The 25,080-nt window shown below is 34.7% G+C and overlaps 1 protein-coding gene across 1 annotated transcript in view; it reads left to right on the forward strand.

The window, feature by feature from the left end:
* Window positions 1-4,837, forward strand: part of LOC124456630 (serine/threonine-protein phosphatase 6 regulatory ankyrin repeat subunit A-like) — a 29,558-nt gene extending 24,721 nt beyond the window's left edge. The window contains exons 27-32 of the mRNA XM_047007027.1: window positions 96-203; window positions 1,714-1,908; window positions 2,290-2,388; window positions 2,474-2,581; window positions 2,762-2,780; window positions 2,883-4,837. Of these exons, the coding sequence (XP_046862983.1) occupies window positions 96-203; window positions 1,714-1,908; window positions 2,290-2,388; window positions 2,474-2,581; window positions 2,762-2,780; window positions 2,883-4,540 (2,187 nt within the window). The 3' untranslated portion in view covers window positions 4,541-4,837. The remainder of the gene's footprint in view (window positions 1-95; window positions 204-1,713; window positions 1,909-2,289; window positions 2,389-2,473; window positions 2,582-2,761; window positions 2,781-2,882) is intronic.
* Window positions 4,838-25,080: the final 20,243 nt, after the last annotated feature.

Raw genomic sequence — 25,080 nt, forward strand, 5'->3', positions numbered from 1 at the left:
ATTACGAAATATTAAGACAATATTACGAAGTATTACGAAAATAATACGATAGTATTTCAAGAAAGTTTCAACTGATGCTTTTCTGTATCTTTTAGTCCGGCTGCACTCCTCTGCATTTTGCTTCGAGGTCTGGAAACGAACATGTCGTTCGCCTTCTTTTAAATGATCCGAATGTGAAGGTTGATGAATTGACAACACAAAATGTAAGTAAAATATTGACAGGACAGTGATGATGAAATTTCTCCTCAATCCTTAGATAGCTCGTTAAATTGGCATTTTTAAAACCTTTCTCCTACTTCTCTTTTGTTGCAATCATTACCGTTGCATTTTTAAAACCTTTCTTCTACTTCTCTTTTGTTGCAGTCATTACCGTTGCATATGGCGAACATTTTTAAAACCTTTCTCCTACTTCTCTTTTGTTGCAGTCATTACCGTTGCATATGGCGAACATTTTTAAAACCTTTCTTCTACTTCTCTTTTGTTGCAGTCATTACAGTTGCATATGGCGAACATTTTAAAACCTTTCTCCTTTCTCTTTTGTTGCAGTCATTCCGTTGCATATGGCGAACATTTTTAAACCTTTCTTCTTTCTCTTTTTGTTGCAGTCATTACCGTTGCATATAACATTTTAAAATTCTTTCTTCTTCTCTTTTGTTGCAGTCATTACTGTTGCATATCGAACATTTTAAAACCTTTCTATTTCTTTTGTTTGAGTCATTACCGTTGCATATGAACATTTTAAACCTTTCTTCACTCTCTTTGTTGCAGATCATTACCGTTGCATTTGAACATTTTAAACCTTTCTTTCCTTCCATTCTTTGCATTTCATTCCTCCATTCCATTCATTATTCTTGTTTATTCTCTTTTCTTTTGTTTCATTCATTTTGTTGAATTTTTCTTCTCTTTTTTGTTGCAGTCATTACTGTTCCATATGTGAACATTTTAAACCTTTCTTCACTTCTCTTTTGTTGCAGTCATTACCGTTGCATATGGCGAACATTTTTAAAACCTTTCTTCTTCTCTTTTGTTGCAGAGTCATTACCGTTGCATATGAACATTTTAAACCTTTCTTTACTTCTCTTTTCTTTGCTCATTACTGTATTTTTTAACCTTTCTTCCATTCTTTTATTCCGTCATTCATTGCATTATTTTAAAACCTTTCTTCTTCTCTTTATTTGGTCATTACTGTTGCATATGTTTAATTTTAAACCTTTCTTCTACTTCTTTTTATTTAGTCATTACGTTGCATATATGAACATTTTAAAACCTTTCTTCGCTTTTAATTGCAGTCATTACCGTTGCATATGTGAACATTTTAAAACCTTTCTATTCACTTCTTTGTTTGAGTCATTACTGTTGCATATATGAGCATTTTAAAACCTTTCTTCTCTTCTCTTTTGTTGCCGTCATTACCGTTGCATATGAACGATTTTAAAACCTTTTCTTCTACTTCTCTTTTGTAGCAGTCATTACCGTTGCATATGGCGAACATTTTAAAACCTTTCTTCTACTTCTCTTTTGTTGCAGTCATTACCGTTGCATATGGCGAACATTTTTAAAACCTTTCTTCTACTTCTCTTTTGTTGCAGTCATAACCGTTGCATATGGCGAACATTTTTAAAACCTTTCTTCTACTTCTCTTTTGTTGCAGTCATTACCGTTGCATATGGCGAACATTTTTAAAACCTTTCTCCTACTTCTCTTTTGTTGCAGTCATTACCGTTGCATATGGCGAGCGGCGAAGGACACGCCAACGTTGTTAGCCTGTTGCTCAGTAAAGCTCCGCATCAAGTCGACACGAAGAACAAACTAGGGCGGACGGCGTTCCATCTTGCTGCGTCCAGCGGTCGCAACAATGTCGTTACTCAGTTGTTGGCGCAAGGAGCTCAAATCGATGCTGAAGATACGGTAAACTGGGTTATTTAGTCCCATTCGTACGTCACAATAACATACGTCACAATATTATACGTCACAATATCATACGTCATAATTTGTGACTGGTTTGTCGTGGTTATGAAGTTTATGGCCAGCGGCCGAGTGGCGGACACCTTATGAAATATTGGGGGGTGGTGGTCCCCAAAGCACAAGATTTCACAAAACATCTTACCTGGAATGAAAATAACTGGAGGTTTGCCACCTCACCCCCACCCCCCTTGGTCTATTCTAGTGTCCGTCATTGGCATTGGAAAATAGCATGGACAACAATTACTCGAGACAGCTGACCATAAAGTACAGAAGGCCTAACATGAAGCAAAAGCTTACGGTTGAAAACTATCTTATCCAATTTAGGATGGTTGGACGGCGTTGCATTTCTCCGCGACTTCTGGACACTTAAAAGTTGTGAAACAGCTTATTGAATCTGGTGCAAATATTACTAAGGAAACGAGGGTTCGTAGAAGTTATTGTCGCTTTTAGTAATTTTGCAACACGCAGTTTGTTTACCGTCAAGTTTCTTTCTACTTTTTCATTACAGGAAGGAAAGGTTGCGTTGTGTTATGCTACTCATTCTGGGGATGTCGCCGTTCTGCATTATTTACTCAATCTTAAATTTGATCCGTCGCTTTTGTTGTTGGATAGAACGGTATATTTTCCGTTATTTTAACACAGCGAGTTCGCTAGTTGCATGTAAAAGCTTTCTTGTTGGAGCTTGGATAAAATCTTTCTTTTTATTTTAATCGCTTGTTATATTGTAGTTGAAGCTATACTAGAAAAAAAAGCATCGAAAAGATGAAACCCAAGTCATACACAAGTCCTTTTTTAGCTCAACTCGGCTCGTTCCCGTAATGCATATTACAAAATAGGATTTTAATCGCTTCTCTCCCTTTATTTTTTTTCAGTTCTTGTTCGATCTTATGGTGTGTGGAAAAGGGACTGGTAACGAGTGCACACGTCATTCATTCTCCGTTCGCCCGCACCTTTGTATACAGCGGTAAAACTTTCCCATCACTACAGAATGCGGTCAGTTAAAGTTAAAGAGCGAAGCAAAGACCTGACAGCCGCTGGAGATTTTTGCGAGGAGCTGGCCCAGGACATTATGACGCTGGCTTGTGCGACTGATGCGAGTCATCTATTGAACGCGACAGACGACGAAGATAAACCGTTTTTGGACGTAATGGTCGATTGCGAACAGAAGAAGTGTGTTGCGCAAAACGCTGTACAGTCGTACTTAGGTAGCAAGTGGGTTGCCGGACGAGATTGGAGAACGACCAAAATTGTGGGTGTGTTCTTCGCGGCCCTCGTTTTGCCGCCTGTTTGGGCAGTGCTCTCCCTTCCATGGAAAAATAACTACAATCAAGTGCCGTTGGTAAAGTTTATCTGTAAATTAATATCACATCTCTATCTTATTCTACTGTTCGTATTCATGTTGGCTATACCATGGGGGAAACGTGGCGATGACGTAGTTCCGGCCTGGTACGAGGTAGTGTGGATGTTTTGGTTGTGTGGTCTTTTTCTTGAACAACTCACCGATGCGAAGAATAAAAGAGGTCTGGGGCGATTACCAATATTGATAATATTTTTGTCAATTGTCGGCGTTCTTCTTCATTTAAGTGCGATTCCCTTCGGGAGCTCCACGCGCTTAAATCTTTTGTACTCGCGCAATCAGATTTTAGCTGTGGCAATGTTTTTAAGTTTCGTACAACTCTTGGATTTTCTTACTTTTCATTACTTGTTTGGTCCTTGGGGAGTTATTATTGGTAATCTTTTGCAAGATGTGGCAAGATTTCTCGTTACATTACAAATCTTTATTCTTGGTTTTGCCATGCATCTTGCGGCCATATCTAAACCTGCGTTTGAAAAGAAAGCATCGAAATCCGTTACTTTATCAAACATGCACGAAAACTTTGTTGAGATATTCAAATTCTTGGTTTTCACTCTTTTTGGCTCGGCTGACTCTAATTTCCTCGACGACATGACTAAGAATAATCTTCCGGGTTTCTCTAAGGTCTTGGTCTATATTGTGTTTGGTTTTTACTGCTTAATTACCATAATTGTTCTAATTAACCTTCTAATTGCCATGATGAGCGACACTTACCGACGCATTCAGGCGCAATCTGATTTGGAATGGAAATTCGGCCGCGCAAAGTTGATAAGGAGCCTGGAACAGTCAACTCTAACACCTGCGCCTCTCAACCTACTCACGACCGCTTGGAAGTACATACGACTTGTCCACAAATTAAGATGCGTGTGCTGCAGGCCAGACATTATAGAAGTACTACGTGAAGAGATAAGTGATAAAGTGGAGGTTCCAAATATCCCAGGAATTAACGCCGTATCTCCTGACTCTTCTAGTTGTGTTGTAGGTGTAGATGGGGATAGTCATAGGATAAAGAAGGTTGTCAACTGGCGGGAAGTTGTGAAAAAGTTCAAAGACTTGCAGGGCATGGAACTGGACGATAGCGCGGAGGTAATCGAAGAACAAGAGACAAAATCTGCGAATTATGATTTAAACGAAAAAAGTGTTCATGATATCAAAGAACTTGTCGAAGTCTACTTTAAAAGAATTGGTGAACCCACAGTAAGCTATTCAAAAAAAGCATGAGCTGCAATACAAGGATGAATTGTGAATGGCTTTTGAAGCAAAAGCTTGTTTATGATAGATTAGGAGATAATGTAAATGTATGAAGTCTTACTTTCCCAATAACAATACGAAGGCAGTTTTTTGTTGCGTAGATTTTATTATAATGGCTTGACACAGACTTTAAATATGCAATGAGGAAAACGCAATTATATTTAAATTGATAATATTGTAAGTAATAATATATGAGTTATTTTGTAGAGTTTGTTATATGCGAACTTTCATAGCTGATGTAGTTGAATAAAACTGCCACTAAAACAACGTTTATTGCATTTTAATTTTTGGAATTACTTCTCATTGATACTATTATTTAAGGGAAGAAAAAAGGCAGGCGACATTGATTATGAAAAAAGTGCCAAACACTTGCATTATGATGGAGTATGAACATACAAAAGAAAGAGTCCGGTGTGTATTCATATTCTCAGTTGCGTTCGACTGAATTCTTTTGAAAGTAAATTGGCTCTAAAGAAAACAGTTGGGTACAACTGAATATATGAATATACACTCCCCCCTCCAATCAGCGTTCTAGGTACGGCCCTGAAAGCAGTGGCGTAGCTAGGAAAAATAGTCACTCCCGCCAATCCATCTCGCGCCGGAGGCGCGACCGCACTAGGGGGGTTCGGGGGCATGCTCCCCCGGAAGATTTTGAAATCTTCCGCCTTGGAAACAGCATTTCCTGCGATTTCGAGGGCGAATTATTTGTTGTACAATAATTTATAAAAACCCATTTTTGTTAGCTGCATTCTTAATGTGGCAATCGTTGAAACTGCAACTAGTTAAAAAGGTACTAAAGGTGGCTCAGAGAAACGTTACGCAGGAGACAATTGTCCCCTAAAACATAATTTACTCATCACTGCCCCTGCATAAACAGAAGAAATTTGTATTAGCACAAAAAATAATATGGTATACGACACTTCTAAAGTGCATAGAGAGAGATTTTTCTTAGCATTCTACTTGTTAGTTTAAACTTGTTTAGATTGGGGCAAGTAGACAGGGATGGCTTTATTCTTTAAAGTTATGCTTAATTTTCTCAATGAAGTACCATGTATTATACGAACAAATATCAAAACACATACTATACTCATCATTTATAAAGAAAGGCCAGCCTCCTGGGTTTTCTACAAATTTTCAACCACCTCGTTATGCAACACCTCTGATTCCTCTTTCTTTTCAATGATATCTTTGTGAATAGATATTCTACACAAAGAGCTAAGCCGACCTTGACCCATTCTATTTCTTAAATAGCTTTTACCCTTTTAAGCAAGAAAACGACCTCTCTACTGAAGCACTTGCCACTGCCAAACACCATTCAATTTTAACAAATTTACCACTTGACCTAAACTCGACTGGAGATTAAATTTGAAGATGTATTTAAGAACCTCATTACTGCACTCTTTGTGAAAGTCCTTGTCGTTGTAAATGAAGGAAAGTTGACTCTCCAAAGTTTGGATGTCAAAAGAGGACTATACTTATCTTTGAGAAGATTGATCTTCTCCTGTGGAACTATGCCCTTCCATGTAGTAAATAGTTTAGGATTTACAAGGTCTAAAACTCGAACTGATTAATATCTTGAAATCGTTCACTTAACATGCCTTTAATGGAATCAATAATCTCAAAATAAAGCTGTTTGTAATTGTATCTACTATCTGCTCTGGTTGCTGGTGGGCCTACTTTTCTAGTGCAGTTTGGTAAAACTCGGTGAAAGCTTGATCTGTGCGAAGTGACACAATAAACTGCTTGAAATTGTCAATCTTGCTTATGCCATAGTTAAAATGGGTTTCCTATTTTGAAGAATGGAATACAAAATTGTGGACTGTTCTAAAATCCTGTAAAAAACACACACTAGAAAACAAAAGAGAAAGCTATCAAGATAATGCAGTAAGCCACTTATTTTACTTAATGACTCATCATCCCACCCAGCTGGTTGTTCAAGTACCCCTCAAAAATATCTAAAAGTTTTTCATAGTTTTTGTGCAATACATTGATTAATCTAGAGCGATAATACCATCTTGTTTCACCAGGGCAGGAAACTCAAGGTTGTTAGATGTGAGAAAGCTTTTCTTTTGGGGCATTGCTTGTAAATGTGCTGAATGTAGCTATATTAATAAAAAGATTTTAACAGGAGAAATTGATGAGGCTGACTGGCATAGGACCAGGTTCAATCTATGAGCTGCACAATGAACAAAATGAGCAAAAGGATACTCTTGTCGAACCAATGCTTGAACACCATTGATATGGCCAGACATGACAGAAGCACCATCATATGTTTGTAAAACCAGTTTTCTTTTATATTAGAATACTCACCAAGTTTATCTTTGACAACTTGTGATATTGCTGTGGCATTTCTGTTCATACTTACATCCACAAATCCTAATTGCCTCTCCATAATTTCACTTGCTTTGTCAAACCGAGCAATAACACTTAGCTGCTCTTTGGTGGAGACATCAGATGCTTCATCAACCTGAATACTCATAAATGTGCAATCATTTATTTCCTTTCTGATTTCATCTTCAATAATTGAATCAAGACAGCTGATAAGACCATTTTGAATTTCTGGGGAGACTCCAGTAAATCTTCTGTCACCAACTATATCAGATTCTGCTAGTCTACTGTGCAGTCGACGCTCAAATACAGAATCAAACTTAGCAAAACATTCGAGCAACTCTCTATAATTACCTTTGTTCAAGTTACCTTCGGACTCATTGTGACCTCTAAATGGCAACTCTTGCTTTGACAAATACAGCACGGCCTCCGTAACAGTTTTTAAAATTTCTCGATTTTGTATTACCTCCTCATTGTAACGCTGAATCTCATTTCTTCTAGCGAGGGACATAAGACAATCAATTCGTTCACTAGCTCCATACCTTCTCCATGTCTTAAATGTAGTCAAATGCGATTTAGATTTTTCATGCTTCTTAGCATCAGACATAATACTCCGCATATCGTTGTAGCCATTCTTAGTCCACGATGGCGATGTTTTTTGGGTAAACATTAGACATGGCCAACAAAACACTTTCTGCAAGGTTGTACTGCCACACAGCCAGTCCTTCGCCTCATACCAATCTCTCTGAAATGCTCTTCCCTTATTTTGGATAGTTAAATCAGGAGTAGGCCGTTCATGAACGATAACATTCTGTTCGACCGACGATCGAGCAGAGAACGGTTTAGCTAATAAGCTATTTACTAAATCAACATCAGTTGAGCAAATCGCAGTCGCACTTGAAGCCATTGTGTCATACACAAATACAAAATAGCAATTTGAGAGTAAACACAATGGAAAATTAATACAGACAATGACACGTAATTTGATAATCACTAATCGCTGTACTCGTATTAAAAGGTCGAATAATTACAACCTCCGCCAATTTAAAATAGCGGGAGTTCGACTCATAGATATAGTAGGTCTACATTACTAACGAGCCGCCATATTGCGTGACATCCATGATAAATCCAAGATGGCGTGGGAACCGGGCAAAAAACACAGAGTCACTATAGGGCAATTGATGTTTTTCGCAATTTACTTCTTCTCATTGTTTTCAAACTCTTCCGATGAAGTTTTATTGGAAGCAAATCTTTATTTCAAGTGTTTTGAAACCATATTGGACAGTTATAATTGAAATACGGGTGAAAATATCGCTTTCGAAATATTGTGTAAATTGGTCGTTATGTGGTCTCAAGTCGTTTGTCCACTAAGAGAAACATATTTTTTCAGCTTTAACTCCCATACTGATTTGTTGCGCATCGGAATATGTCATATTGACAATTTACAGAAAGATTGGGGAATCAATCTAAATATTTCTGACAAAAAAGCGACTCATTCGAGAAAGCACTCCCACTTTACTCGAACTGATATGTGAGATTCAAACACGGTTTGAAAGGCCATCCGACTTTGAATGAATGAAAAAAGAAGCAAGGAGATACATAACAATGCAGCACTATTATCTACTGACAAGATCTTAGTGAAGCTATTAAAGTTAGTAAACCTAACTGAAGGAAACTTGCCTCATATCAAGTAATTGTATCCAGGAGCATTGGGTATACTGATGAGATCTTACAGCTAAGAGGTTCAACGAAAGAGAAGGAACTTATGTTCAGAAGCTTGTAAGACATAACCCAAGATACTGTTACAATACTATTTTTTGAGAGAGTTATAAAGCTCTGTATAAAGTATTTTTTTACCAGAGCTAAGGTGTTCATTAAATTTATATATTATCTTATGAAATATTTGATATGGATGTCATCGGTGGCATATCCAGAACGAATGTTTTACACTTGCTATGTAAATTTCACTGCATCATTGCTCATTCATTAGAAATCTATTGTTTTTACAGTGAGTGAACACAGCAAGATTGAGATAGAATGAGCAAATAAAAATGCTGGCTATGGCTGAGATTATTATAAGATATAGCTGTGAATAAAATATATGTGACTTTTATGCTTATCATACTTAGTTATAGTATATGTTTTTATTATGCTATAGCTACAACACCATCTATGATACCAGTTGTTTCCAATGGCAATACAATTTTATAACTACAAATGTCTAAATTGCATCACATTATTAACATGAAACTAATGACTTCTGATAAAAATTGTATAATACTGCTCAGTTGGTTCATTTTATGACACTTACGTACAAAGATAAGTAAACTACTGATATTTCTTTGTTCAATACATGACAGCTCCAGCAACTGCCAACTGCTCTATTGTAAGTGAAAGCAAGCTAGCTGAAGAGACACAAAATGTTGATAGGAGAGTTGCAGCGTTATTAAACAGTTCCACTCTTTGGCATGATGATGTACTGACCTATATCAGTGGATACATAGCCAAGAAAATTACAAGTTGCATCAAGTGTGCTGAATGTGCAACTGCCTTAACCATAGAGAATGATAACCAACCTCTCATACCTGACCACTCATACTGTCATGAAGGTTCATTAAAGTCAAGCTTAACATCTTTCAAGACCTATGGCAAGCTTAGAAGTCCATCCTCCTCATTGGTAAAAGTAGTAAAAGCAGCAGATAAAGCCCTTCGATGAAGATTAATTTTGCAATCTTTTTGTATGTATTCAATATCATGTATTTCAATGTGGACGAACAATTATGGGAACTAAAGCAGACAAAATCCGTTTAGTTTGGTAGACAAACGCCTCGAGACAACCAAACGACCAATTTACACAACATTTCGCAAGCGATATTTTCGCCTGTATTCCAATAATAATTGTCCGATATGGCTTCAAAACATTATTAATAACGCTTTGTTTCCAATAAAACTTGGTTGGAGGAGTTTGAAAACACTGAAACGAAGTAAACTGCAAAAAACAACAATTGCCTAAAACAAGCCCTAAGTATTTTGCCCGGTTCCCGCGCCATCTTGGATTTATCATGAATGTCACGCTGCCGTCTTAATAAGTCTTATATTACGTCACACTCGTCAGCGATCTAGACCTACTATATCTATGGTTCGACTATAAAAACAGCAGATTTGAGCATGCGTCAAGTCCCTTAGCCAACCAGAATTCAAAACTTCTTATATAGAATTATATTGTATGTTCCGCCCTCTGAAGATGGGCGGAATACGTGGAGAATCGCGCGAGTATGCAATGTGCGAGAAAAGGCGGTTGCTAGGTTACATAACAAATCTTGAGATTTTGCTGTATTACGATTACGAACCACCTAATAAAAGCGTAAATATGAACGAATAAAACATAATATTACAAATTGTTCGTGAAATAATGTATATCTTATGTCCAAATAGAATATTTATTATTTTTTTGGGAAATTTCTACTCCCGCCGGGCGGGAGTAGCGGGACCGCTAGCTACGCCACTGGTCTTGATGTCATTTCTGATGTTCCGTTTATATATAGTAATGTCACTATTTTTACTGGTTCGTCTGTATCTTCGTTAGGTCTTTCAGTTTGTGGTTTGTTCTGTATTTTGTTCAATACTTTGTTGATAAAGTTTCGTGGGTAATTGTTGTTTATGAATGTAGAGTATAAGTAGTTGCGTTCATTCTTCTTGGCTTCTTCTGTATTGCAGTGTGTTTTAATCCTGTTGAAGAGAGTTCGTATGCAACTAATTTTGTGTTGTGTTGGGTGATTGCTATTAAAGTTGAGTATTTGGTCTGTGTGTGTATTTTTGCGGAATACTTGTGTGTTTAATGTGCCATCATGTGATCTGGTAAGTAGAATATCTAGGAAGGTAAGTTGTTTATTCTGTTCTTTGTCCATGGTGAAGGTTATGTTCTGTGTGGTGTTGTTTATTGTGTGTAGAATGTGTTCTGTTTTGTCTTTTTTGACGATAGCAAAGATGTCGTCAACAAATCTTCTCCATAGTCTGATGTGTGCGTTGTTAGTGACTGACTGCTTTTCAAGGTGTTGCATAACAGCTTCTGCAAGGAAGGTGGATAAAGGAGAACCCATTGGTGTTCCTGAGATTTGTCGGTAATATGAATTTTGGAAGGAGAATTCAGTGGAGAGGCAGAGCTCGAGCAGGTCGATGATATCGTCTTGGTCTAGTTCGGTTGTGATTTTCCATGAGTTGTTGTTAGTAAGTAGTTCGTTCGTGACTTGTTTGGCTATGTTTAGTGGTATGGATGTGAAAAGTGACACTACATCGTAAGATATCATGAGTTCGTCTGGTTTTTTATCTCGACATTGTTGAGTGTTCTGTTCAAACGCTCTAAATAGTGTTGAGATACGGTTTGGTGACCACACAGTGAGAACTAAATAGTTGAACGACTATTTTTAATGGTTGCAACTATTGCAATTTGGTCATAAGAACCATATGAAAAATTGGTCATTTCGAAATTGCCAATTACGATAGTCGCTTAGAAATACCCTGGTCATTTAGAATCAACAAATTAGACATAATATAAATCCTAACACGGTTTTTATATGCATATGAAAAACATGTAACTTGGACGAGATTTGAACTCACACCTTCGGGTACTAATCCGCCGCTCTACCTGTTGAGCTACCAAGCCCACAGGGAGTAGAGACGAGTCATACTCGTCTCCACGAGATGATTCTCGCCACGATATCAGTTAAGATGGTTCAAACAAAAATTTTAATGGTTGTAACCAATATGCAATTTCGTCATAACCACCGTGTTAAAAATTGGTCAATTAGTAATGATCAAATGGATTTTATTGAACAGTAAACAATAGGTTGCCTTTCTTTATTTGTTTATATTTGTTTTTTAGTAAATGTGTTATAGTTTTGACCACGTGACATACAATCAAAAGAAATAATCAAAATAGATTTTAAAAAAAAATAAATAAAAAAAATATAAAAGAAATCAATTTGAATGCCACAGGATCATTTAAATGCCATTTAGAATGAAAATTTCAATTAGTTGCTCTTATTCTTCACAATATGACTTTAGCAGTTAAAGCATGTTATTTCCAGAACAGGAACAAATTGATTCCAAGTTAGTGAAATAACACTTCCGTCGCTTCAGTAGCTACGCAATACGCATTGCAGGCAAAAACGGGCGACTAACCTCGATATAATTTTTTATTTGCATTATGCTAAAAGTAGAGTTGGCTTATGAACACGATTTGTGAGACTTTTTTGAATTATCTACATTAACGGCGTTGGTTCAAAGGAAACATTATTAAATCACGTACCTCAATGGCTGGTAACGACAGTTGGAATGACAGTTAAAGAGTACATTGTTGATGATTTTTCATGTCTGCTCTTACGTTTTCTCAATAATATTCATGATTGAGACTTACTCCATAATTGCCCGAGCATTGGTCAAACAAAGAAAAGTACTGAAAACATTCTGCAATACAACCTAACTTCATCTTAAGTCCTCCATCACACATACTCAAAATAGTAAGATAATTTTCATCTGCGTAAGCACAGTTCTCTATTTAAAAAGGGGGTCATATTTATTATTTTGCTGTAAAGATGCGCTGAAAATTGAGATAATGCTCTTTCTCTAATGACTCAGTCATATATTCTTCCTTCATTGAATGCTTCTACAAATATGATCAGAAGATTCTACATTTGTTGAATCTTCTGATCTATAAAATGCTGGATACAGAAATACCGCACGGCATTACTACTGAAATAGCTGTTAAAAAAATTGATAAAATTCTAGTAATTATTATTCCACTTTGTTTTCGAGTTTTTTATTTGCCAGAAACTTTCATGCATTTAAATAGCTAAAACTGTATTAAAATTGTTGAACAGGAACAGGTTGAAAACCATTAACATTCAGAGATAAACACATGCACGCCGAGATCTGTGTAAATATTTTTTATATACAAAAAACATTGTGATGGTAGTCATTGTTACAGGCGTCTAATATAAGATGTTTTAATTTTTAATCATGGGTCAAATATTTTCGTGTGATACCCAGCAAACAAATGATTTTCTTTTGGAGATTCAAATAAGGCAGAAATATGAACAAACTCAAAATTTAAAACATGTTCATTCAGAAAATAACTGGCCATATAACTGATTAGATTTCTATAAGATCATATCGTTACAATGCCATTTAAAAATATTTTCAAGTTTGATAATATCGTTCTCCACAAACGCTTGAAATTATTATTAACACTACTGTGTTCAATTGCATTTGTCATTTGATTTATTAAAATTTATGTTTAATAATCATTTTCTCAGTTGTACATGCATAAATATCGCAATAGTGTCCGTGAATTTTTTTAAAAAAATCTCAAGAGAACGGTTGCAAGTCAAGAATAAGATTGATGATTGTGATATACTTCTTAAATTCTTGAGCACTTGCTATAAGATGTAACAAAGTAACTTGATTACCATTTACCAATGCTCTCAAAGCATAATGGAAATGATCAAACAAAACTTTATACCAACCAGAGACAAGACCAACCATTGACAAAGTTCTTCAGAGTCAATAAAAATTATCTTCATTTTTGTGTTGAAATTCTACTATACTTGAAATAAGCATATGTTTTAATGTTGGTCGTTATGACAGATGATACCGTCGTTTCTATCGTTCTAATTGTTTTGGAAGAATAACTGAAAATAATCAGTCAAAATTGTGAACAAACTAAAGACTACATCCAACATTAAAAAAAGTCTTCGAAGAAACATAATAAGAGTTGTCTTCTTTTGGGGTTTGTTTTACTATAATAATAGGAATAAGGATGTATTTTGCTGTTGGTCAGGATTATATTTACTATCTATTCCATAATTTTAATTGTTTTACAAGCAAATAATGTATTTAGCACATTTAAAGTAAACTTTTTCCGGGAATGATTAAAGATTTCTTGAGAACAAACAGAGAAAAGTACTTAAGAGCATTCTTGAATTCTGCACAATCTCATCTAAAATCCTCCACCATTTCAAGTAATAGATTTTTTGGAGTAGTGAGACGCTATTTCCTTATGTGATCACAGTTCTTTGTATTCCGTGATATTTATTATTTTGCTTTGAGATGCTGGAAATGTATGACTCTCTTTTACTTGATGTTTCATCCAATTTTAAAGTGGCTTTTGCTCTCTGTATTTTTGAATCACACTCGTTAAATCGTCTGATCTATAATGGAATATGGAAAAATAATGTCTTTTGTGGAAATACTACTCTAAAATAGAAAATATTCAAGTGATGTGAGATGCCAAAATGTAAGTATAATTAATAGTGTTCTCTTTTTTACAATTAAAAATTGTTAATGCTTGAAAGGAATGTTTTCATTGCTTTTTAAAATTGTTAATTAGTTGGCCGTTGAGTTGAATATTTTTATTTAAACTGATACAAATGCTACACTTTTGTCTAACAAAGTTAAGTGAGTTTGACGCTGAGTTTAACACCTGCTGAAGACCTGCATCCACATTATAAGATATTTAACTTTTTATTTATGCCGCAAAAGCACCAATCTTCTCATATTTGGAGTACCCAACAGACAAAAAAAGCATGTTTTCTTTTGGAGATCCAAAAGATAAATATAACCAGACATATGGAAAAACTCATTCTAACTGCAAGCGTGATGCCTTTATCATGAACTTTAAACCATACAATTGCGAATTGTTTAATTTTTTTTTCTGTTTCTAAATTTTCCTAATATTCGGGACTTTCACTTACTCCATAAACGTTCGAGCATTCATCAAAGAATGACAAGCACTGAGAATGTTGTCGAATCCAACATAATTTCACTAACAATTTTCCTACAGCTCGAGTCTGTAAAGGAATACTGGGAATATTAACAAATTTATCGTCTGTGTGAGCACAGCTCTCTGCTTTGCAATTGGTCATGATAATATTTCGATTGTACATGATGTATAAAAAAAAGTAGAAAAATTTGAAATGCGTGTTGTTTTTCTATAGATTTAAGCAAACATTACAAAAAATTAGATGATTTGTTATCGGCAATTCATGATATCTTGACATGGTCGAACAATTTAGTCCAATATAGTTTGCCTAAGAGACCAACTTATGGTTTCACATACAACAAAACAACGCAAACTTGATTAGTTTTGGATCCGTATCGTTCTAAGAACGTGCCCTCATTAAACACAGCTGTGCATGATGCAATGCGGTGTTCAATATTTACTCTGAAAACACTGAAAACACAGTTTATCATCACATTATAACAGGGAAATTGATATAAAGAGGGCACTCCAAGTTGGCCAGAAAAATCATTGAGAATGAAAGGTTTTGTGGTTTTCGATGTGGCAATATGTGTATTTGGTATTGTTGGAAATACCCTTGTGATCGCTTCAATAATAAAACAGAAGATTCTGCTCAAGAAAAATTTTTACTTTCTTGTCTTGCATCTTGCGATATGTGACACATTCACGCTGCTATCTATCTGCTTTTGGAAGCTCAAAAGCGTCACGTTTTTGTCAAACTGCATAAATATTTGGGACATAAGTATTTTAATTTTTCAAATAAGCGGAGTTACTATGATGTTGATCATTTCAGTTCTACGTTATCGTGCCATAGTTCATCCATTGAAAATTTCCTTCAGTCGACGAAAAATAAAAATCGTTTGTGGCTTAGCATACATCATTGGTTTGGTTGAGTCAGTTGGAACAACATTTTTCTATTGCGTTGTGGATCCTGATGGTCGTTATTACATTTACGAATGGCTGCTTTTTTTTGCCTGTTTCTACATTTTCCCAATAATGTTCATGACTCTAACTTACTCCATAATCGCTCGAGCACTGGTAAAACAAAGAAAAGCCCTAAGAGCATTCCCCAATGCAACACCGTCTCATTTGCAATGCTCCTCCAACTCAATTTCTCAAAAATATACTTGGGGTTTAAAAACGTTTTTCGTTTGTGCAATAACGGTGCTCTGTTTTTCCGTTGGTCATATTTATTATATGACAGCTTGGTTTCATTTGGTTTATTCTGCTGAAATTAACAGAGTAAACTTATCAGTTGCTTATTGTGTAAGAATTTTGGGATCACACGCTGTCAATCCATTAATCTATGGAATATTTGACAGAAAAGTTTTGTACGTTTGGAAGTGGTGCACAAGAAGATAATTATTAGCTAATTCAGATAACAGGACGTTTGACAATTACTTACATGCTTCCTGTTTTAATGTTTAAACTATTTACGTTTAATTAATGTTTCAAAAACAAGGCCTTTATTGAGTTCAGTATCAGAACCAAGAAGAACTCTAACGTGCTTACTGAAAAAATATTTTCTTCGACTGATACACGTTAAAACCTGAAACTAACTAGAATAAAGTCAAAGTTAGCTGCACATTACAGTTCTAAAGTAATCTTTAAATAGATCCTGAATGAGACAATTTTTCCAAGATAATGAAAATTGTATTTAGCTATATTGTATTTCAACCTGTCATTCACGTTGAATATTTGACAATTAAGTAGAGTGTTGTTTTGAAATAGCATAAGAGAACTATAGACAAAAAAACAGAATGTTATTTGGATTGTCTTTATTTATGACTTTGACTAGTTCATGTAGAAATTACAAACACTGAAATTATCTGATAGTTGTTTTTAATTGACTGCGTTAGCCAGTTACAATGCCATCTTTTTTTTAACAAATGTATTCATTCCTAATTAGTTCACATTTTAGTTGCTCAATTGCAGTTTTAATGTTTGGTTTATCTGCAAATATAATTATGAAATGCACATTGTTTGAAAAATAAAATATTGCTGCATGGTTAAAATGAAGTATTGGGAAAAAATTTTGATAGGAAATTCCATAATGTGTTACATGAAGAAAATATGAGGAAAGAGACAGGTAGAAAGTACTTAGTGTGTTGTTTCGAAGAAAAGTAGATAAGAAGACTTTGTGGATGAATAATATACTGTGGAAATTAAAAGATGGCCGAAGAAGATGTGTGGTTACAAGAAGGCTAAAAAGAGTAAATATGAGGTACGAAAGATACGCCATAAGGCTTAAGCCATCAGGGATGGAAGAACCTTTTCAATATTTTAAGGTGGGGATATCAATTCACAAGAAAATATGAATATTCAGATGCTCTATAGACTGCTGGGAAAAACCATTTTCTTATCGCTTTAGACTTCGGTAGCCCTTTTCACTTATATGGGATATGAATTTTGCATTTCTCTTACTTGACGCAAATTTTGGTCATTTATTCGTGACTATATTTAAGTATTCTAACAATTGTTGGCTGCTTTTGCGTTAGAGACGCCCTCACGCTGTAAGGACGTCTTTTTATTCTCTTGTAAAGAGAGAAAAGGGGATATTAAGGCATCTGAAAGATTGGCTTATTGGATAAATTAGCTGAAAAAATTCACTTTTACATTGGTAGAAAGCGAAGATGTTGGTCTGTAGAAGATGTCTCGTTAGTAATTATCAAACTGCAATAAACATAACGTGAACAATTGGCTTTAGTTTGATGACTTCGATTTTCATGAATTCTTTTATGATTGATTGTTACGCGAAACAAGAAAATTTAATATCTAAGCTGTCAAACACAATAGCGAAACGTAAATTTTATCTAAACAATAAGTGTTTATTCGGTGTTCATAAATACTACCCTACCCCACACCCCTTTATTAACAAAGAAGATGTTTAGTCACATATTAATTCACCGACACATAGTATAGACATTAAAACGAAATTTTCATCAATATAGTGATATCTCAGGAGCAGCTTTTTGTTCGTCAAGCCTATTTGGATTAACTATAAAACACAAATTTGTCATAATATTGTCATCTTAAATGCTACAGCTCTTCAATTTTCATTACTATAACTGCCAATTTGTTGTAAGGAAAAGACCAACAGCTGTATTTCATACCCAAAACATATAATTGATGCTAATTTCAAATATCACAATACGTAAAATAAGCATCATTCTTTAAGTATACTTTCTTAAGGCATATGCATAGTGAAATAAAGGAAAATAAGGCACTTAGTAAGTCAGACATATCAGCAATATCTTTATGGAGCCTCGTATAATTTCCATTCTCGCAATATGTGTATTTGGTATTGTTGGAAATACTCTTGTGATCGCTTCAATATTGAAACAAAAGATTTTGTTAAAGAAATCCTACTACTTTCTTGTCTTGCATCTTGCGACTTGTGAAGTATTTCCTTTTCTAAGTATATTTTTCTTTCAGTTCAAAAGTGCCTCATTTTTGTCCAGTTGCTCATATATAGCTTCCATAGATAATTTGTTTCAAATAAGTGGAGTATCTATAATGTTGATCATTTCAGTCCTACGTTTTCGTGCGATAGTTAATCCATTAAAACTTTCCTTCAGTCGAAGAAATATAAAATTCGCTTGTGGCTTAGTGTACATCATTGGTTTTGTCACCACTGTTGGAATAAAAATTCAAAAGTGTATTGTAGATCCTCAAGGTCGTTATTAAATTTACGAATGGTTTGTTTTTTATGCCTGTTGCCACATTTTTCATTAATATTGATGACTGTGACTTATTCCATAATCGCTTCACAAAAGGACAAATTTAAGCAAGCATAGAGAAGAAAACGTTTGATACTCGATCATTTGTATGTTTCATGTTCGTGTAATTATCTGTTTGAAATTTATAATGTTTTTAAACAAGAGGTCTTTCGTGTTAATATCAAAACTACAAGAAGACCTTTAACGCGTTCACTACAAAACTTTTGCTAGGAATGATAGAAGTCTAACTAAATCTAAGTAAAGTGTCGTAGGTTTAGTTAGCTGCGAACTTTTACGCGTTTTATAAAAATATCCCCAATAACCCAGATTTTTTGAAGAAACGAGGAAAACTGTCTCCTTTGTCTTTTTCATCCGTGGAACAATCAAGAGTTAACTGCATGGCATGATCTTATAAACATTCAAGAGACAAATATAAACAGAATAGACATATAGAATTGACAAACTTTCAATTAGAAAACATCTATAGCAATACTTAGCGACGAAATTTCCTTTAAAACAGGCAAAATTGACGGATGTTTCAATTTATAGATCAAATTTTTGTTCTTCAATTGCATTTTCATTGATTGATAACATTTATATGTGTATATTATTTGAAAATAGAATCTTACTTCTATAAAAGTATTGAAAAAATGTTTCACAAATAATTCCAAGGTATGTGGTACGAAGAGCTACAAACCGACATAACTATTTTATTTAAATCTTAAAATGGATACCAATAAAATAGAAAATGTAAATAGTTTTCTATCCGTTTTATCTTTGCAAATGCGCCTATTACAGCTGTGATGTAACACCAAATAATATATAGTTTAGCCTCAGTAAGCGTCACCAGTCCAAATTCTTCAGTTAATTTAAAACTTCATCCACACTATCCATTAGGCAGTCAACAAGTTCGAGTCCGCATTTTGTCTACACCCTTCGTTGATACATTCATGAGACTCTTTTTGATTAACACGCGCCATATTTTTCATTTCCAGTTAAGATGTCTAACGCATGCGTAAATCTAACCAAATTCGCCGACATCATAAAGTGCGAGACCTCGGTACTAGCGTAATTTTTATAACAATTACAACTATGTGTGAACGCTTACTGTTCTAATTGCTTTTGACTTTATCTCCGATGGAATTACAACAATTACAACTACATGTGAAGTAGGCTTTATTACTTTATTTCTAATATGACGCACACTAGTTTACATTCTATTTCATGTGATTGAATTTCATATCATATTACCTTATCTCTTTTGTGCGTGCAAGAAGTTATAATCTTGCTTTACAGCTCTTGTCGCTGGGATAGTAGATCAACAACTAAATAAAGTAAATTTCCTTTCATCTTTAAACACGGCTATACCGGTCACAAGCCCGGGACTTGTTGGGTCTGACTCTCTACTTTAGTGTATAGTTGAAGGAGGTGGTGTGAAAAGATCTGAGTATGTGTTTTATAAAATGCATGAGTAGGTTGTGCATGTCAGAATATACTTTTCTTAAGTGTGTGAGCACTGAGAATAGGCTACTTTTAAAAACAATGTGGCCACACATGTGAGTTGAATAGAGGGTTTCTTTATACTTGTATTGTTCAATAGTTAGTTGCGCCATGCATTAAGTGACTACTTAAATCAAATGTCGACTGCTATGAAAAAGTGGTAGAAAAAAAGGGTAGACGTTGAAAAGACAACTGTTATGAAATGACGATGTATTGAAAAGTTGACTCCTTTAAAATGACAACATTTTGACATTTCAGATCCTCTCTTAGGAGTAGGAAGATCAATAATTGGGGCGAGGGGACGCTCATATTCATATATTCATGATATACAGGCTTAAGATCTTTTGAAATCCATTGTTTTCAGATTATTATGACATGAATATATGTATATGACGCCCCCCCCCAATTATCAATCTTCCAACGCCCTTTACTCTTACCATTTGGAGAAATTAGAAGCACCGATCTAGAGCACAATCAAGTTTTGGGATGCTTTCACTGAAACACATAGACACACTTTCCTTTCTCTTTTCTTCGCCTCTTTTCTCATCTGGCACCCTTTTTTAAGTGTATGAACCTTAACATGCCGCCTTTGCTAAAACCTCTGAGAGATCCAAAATTTGTATACTAAACATTAGTCAAAACACAATTGTGGCTTATTGCCTCATTAAAAAGGAGTCTGTTAATAAAAATTGTCTGTAATTTAGAGTATATCAATTGTTCGATAGTTAAAGAGGAGATTTTATTTACTTTAGCTGGTTACTTTATGCATGATTCTCTTCTTTTCTGTGTGTATATTTTTTAATGGCTGTATACATGCACAAGATATTAGCAACAATCACTGGACAAATAGTTTAATTAATGTAGTCTTGCTTTTTTGTCGACATCGTCTCAATAGCAATGTCATATTGTTCAAGACAAACATTTTGCTTTCATTTTCCTTGAGCATTAAAGAACATAACACTGCGAAAATTGTGTAGTGTAAACTGTAGAAATTGAAAACATTGCAGAGAATGCATGTAGATACCTATAAAAGCCCGTTCACATGTTCCGATTTGTCGGATCCTATGAAACTGATCGTGTGAACTCTTATAAAGTGAGCCTCCGACAGTCGGATCCGTCAATTTAAAAATTCGGGTGGAAATAGGAACTTGCTCTGTTTTCATCCGATAAGATCAACGGAAGCCAATTAGTAAAATTACATAGATTTGAAAAAGGCTTGGAAACAAGATGAAAATTACGAAAAATACATCGATAAATGTACTGTATAAAACAAATGGCTGTTCACACGATGCTCTCAGAGTTTTGCTCCGTTTTGATGTTGTGTTCACACTACTCCGAATAAATGCCTGCTTTCACCTTTCAGTTTATTTGAGTTATATTTATTTAGAGTGTATCTATTTTTGCTCATCATATCTATATCGCCGTGACAACTGTGGAATAGCTGCCTAACAAAAAATCCAGGAATATTGAAAGGGTTAAATTGAACAAAAATAACTACATGTAGATCCTAAATGAAGGATTATACAGCATAAATGAGAACTGCACAACGTAAGAAATCCAATGCGGTGTATTGGGAGGTTTGGGAAACCGGAAAAAATTGCTTAGCGTCCGCTATTTTTGTTCTAAAAGCCAGCAAACGTAAAGCAATAAATGGTACAAAGACAAAGTTTCTGTTGTGCTTTCTTATTCATGAATAAACAGCGATCACTATTTTTGTAATTCAGTTGTTTATAGATGTCGTAATAATAGAAAAGGATTTGATTAACGCTGTGGATCTAATTTATAGGCCTTTAATACTGTTTTTGCAACAAGGAAGCGCGTATGTTTCTATTCGTCATCGCTTTGATTGGCACTATTATAACGCAACATAAATTATTGAAAACATTTTTTTATAATTTATATCCTATGTAAAAAATGGTTATAATTTGTGCTTTTGGAACAAAAATGGGGGCTAGATGCCCATGTGACCAATTCTACCCAATCACTTTGATCATAATGCAAGAACAATAAGTGTCTCAACTCTTACATACACCAGGCTCTGATGAAATCGGTTTACTTCTCAAGATGTTCATATGTGAGTAATAGGCATGTTTCAAATTAATATTTTTTTTTATTTTATATCAATTCTTGGATTGCCACCAACCTCCATGGAATTATCAAACAAATATTATTGTCACAAGTTGGCGTGGGTGAGCCGACTAGTGCCAACAATAGCATGAATAAAGTTTTCTTTTGCATTTGATCACCATCATGGTTGCCGTGACGTAGCAGGCACACGAAGAATATACGTTCTTTATTGTCGTGTCATATATACTTCAAAATCTTCGTTTGCTTGAAGAAATTGCCAATTTCATGTATTTTGGAACATATCATATTTGTTGCTAACAAATGTCTGGAATGGTCATTTTAGATTGCAGATTGTGTTTAGTTTCTTGATGTTTACATATATCAGTCGAACAGTTGTATAGTTTTTTCTTAGCTTACGCATTTTTGTCACTTGAATCTGTGCAATGAATGCACGGGCTTAATACAAAAGTCATTTTATCATTGCTATTGTCGGCAATAGCCGACGTGGGTGTGAATTTTTTTAAAAAAATCTCTAGGAACGTTAGAGAACGGTTTCAAGTCAAGTATAAGATTGATGATTGTGATATACTTCTTAAATTCTTGAGCACATGCTATAAGATGTAACAAAGTAACTTGATTACCATTTATCAAAGCTCTAAAAGCATAATGGAATGATCAAACAAAACTTTATACCAACCAGAGACTAGATCAACCATTGACAAAGGTCTTCAGAGAGTCAATAAAAATTATCTTCATTTTTGTGTTGAAATTCTACTATACTTGAAATAAGCATATGTTTTAATATTGGTCGTTATGACAGATGATACTGTCGTTTCTATCGTTTTAATTGTTTTGCAAGAATAACTGAAAATAATCAGTCAAAATTGTCAACAAACTAAAGACTACATCCAACATTAAAAAAAGTCTTCGAAGAAACATAATAAGAGTTGTCTTTTTTTGGGGTTTGTTTTACTGTAATAACAGGAATAAGGATATATTTTGCTGTTGGTCACGATTATATTTACTATATATTCCATAATTTTCATTGTTTTACGAAAAATATTTTATTTAGCACATTTAAAGTAAACTTTTTCCGAGAATGATTAAAGATTTCTTGAGAAAAAACATAGAAAAGCACTTAAGAGCATTCTTGAATTCTGCACAATCTCATCTAAAATCCTCCACCATTTCAAGTAATAGATTTTTTGGAGTAGTGAGACGCTATTTCCTTATGTGATCACAGTTCTTTGTATTCGGGGATGTTTATTATTTTGCTTTGAGATGCTGGAAATGTATGAATCTCTTTTACTTGATGTTTCATCCAATTTAGAAGTGGCTTTTGCTCTCTGTATTTTTGGATCACACTCGTTAAATCGTCTGATCTATAAAGGAATATGGAAAAATAATATCTTTTGTGGAAATACTACTCTAAAATAGAAAATATTCAAGTGATGTGAGATGCCAAAATGTAAGTATAATTAATAGTGTTCTCTTTTTTACAAGATAAAAATTGTTAATGCTTGAAAGGAATGTTTTCATTGCTTTTTAAAATTGTTAATTAGTTGGCCGTTGAGTTGAATATTTTTATTTAAACTGATACAAATGCTACACTTTTGTCTAACAAAGTTAAGTGAGTTTGACGCTGAGTTTAACACCTGCTGAAGACCTGCATCCACAATATAAGATATTTAACTTTTTATTTATGCCGCAAAAGCACCAATCTTCTCATATTTGGAGTACCCAACAGACAAAAAAAGCATGTTTTCTTTTGGAGATCCAAAAGATAAATATAACCAGACATATGGAAAAACTCATTCTAACTGCAAGCGTGATGCCTTTATCATGAACTTTAAACCATACAATTGCGAATTGTTTAATTTTTTTTTCTGTTTCTAAATTTTCCTAATATTCGGACTTTCACTTACTCCATAAACGTTCGAGCATTCATCAAAGAATGACAAGCACTGAGAATGTTGTCGAATCCAACATAATTTCACTAACAATTTTCCTACAGCTCGAGTCTGTAAAGGAATACTGGGAATATTAACAAATTTATCGTCTGTGTGAGCACAGCTCTCTGCTTTGCAATTGGTCATGATAATATTTCGATTGTACATGATGTATAAAAAAAAGTAGAAAAATTTGAAATGCGTGTTGTTTTTCTATAGATTTAAGCAAACATTACAAAAAATTAGATGATTTGTTATCGGCAATTCATGATATCTTGACATGGTCGAACAATTTAGTCCAATATAGTTTGCCTAAGAGACCAACTTATGGTTTCACATACAACAAAACAACGCAAACTTGATTAGTTTTGGATCCGTATCGTTCTAAGAACGTGCCCTCATTAAACACAGCTGTGTATGATGCGATGCGGTGTTCAATATTTACTCCGAAAACACTGAAACACAGTTTATCATTACATTACAACAGGGAAATTGATAAAAAGAGGGCACTCCAAGTTGGCCAGAAAAATCATTGAGAATGAAAGGTTTTGTGGTTTTTGTTGTGGCAATAGGTGTGTTTGGTATTGTTGGAAATATCCTTGTGATCGCTTCAATAATAAAACAGAAGATTCTGCTAAAGAAAAATTTTTACTTTCTTGTCTTGCATCTTGCGATATGTGACGCATTCACGCTGCTATCTATCTTCTTTGTGCAGGTCAAAATCGTCACATTTTTGCCAAACTGCATAAATATTTTGGGCATATGTAGAAAAACTTTTCGAGCAAGCGGAGTTCCTATGATGTTGATCATTTCAGTTCTACGTTATCGTGCAATAGTTCATCCATTGAAACCTTCCTTCAGTCGACGAAAGATAAAAATCATTTGTGGTTTAGCGTACATCATTGGTTTGGTTGCAGCAGTTTTAGGTACTATTCTAGAGTGCATTAAATTTCCTCGACGTCGTTATTACATTTACAAATGGCTGCTTGTTTTTGCCTGTTTCTACATTTTCCCAATAATATTCATGACTCTAACTTACTCCATAATCGCTCGAGCATTGATGAAACAAAGAAAAGCCCTAAGAGCATTCTCCAATGCAACACCGTCTCATTTTCAATGCTCCTCCAACTCAAGTTCTCAAAGATATAC

The sequence above is a fragment of the Xenia sp. Carnegie-2017 genome, unplaced genomic scaffold (assembly GCF_021976095.1).
Source record: "Xenia sp. Carnegie-2017 unplaced genomic scaffold, XeniaSp_v1 HiC_scaffold_58, whole genome shotgun sequence".
Classification (NCBI taxonomy): Eukaryota; Metazoa; Cnidaria; class Anthozoa; order Malacalcyonacea; family Xeniidae; genus Xenia; species Xenia sp. Carnegie-2017.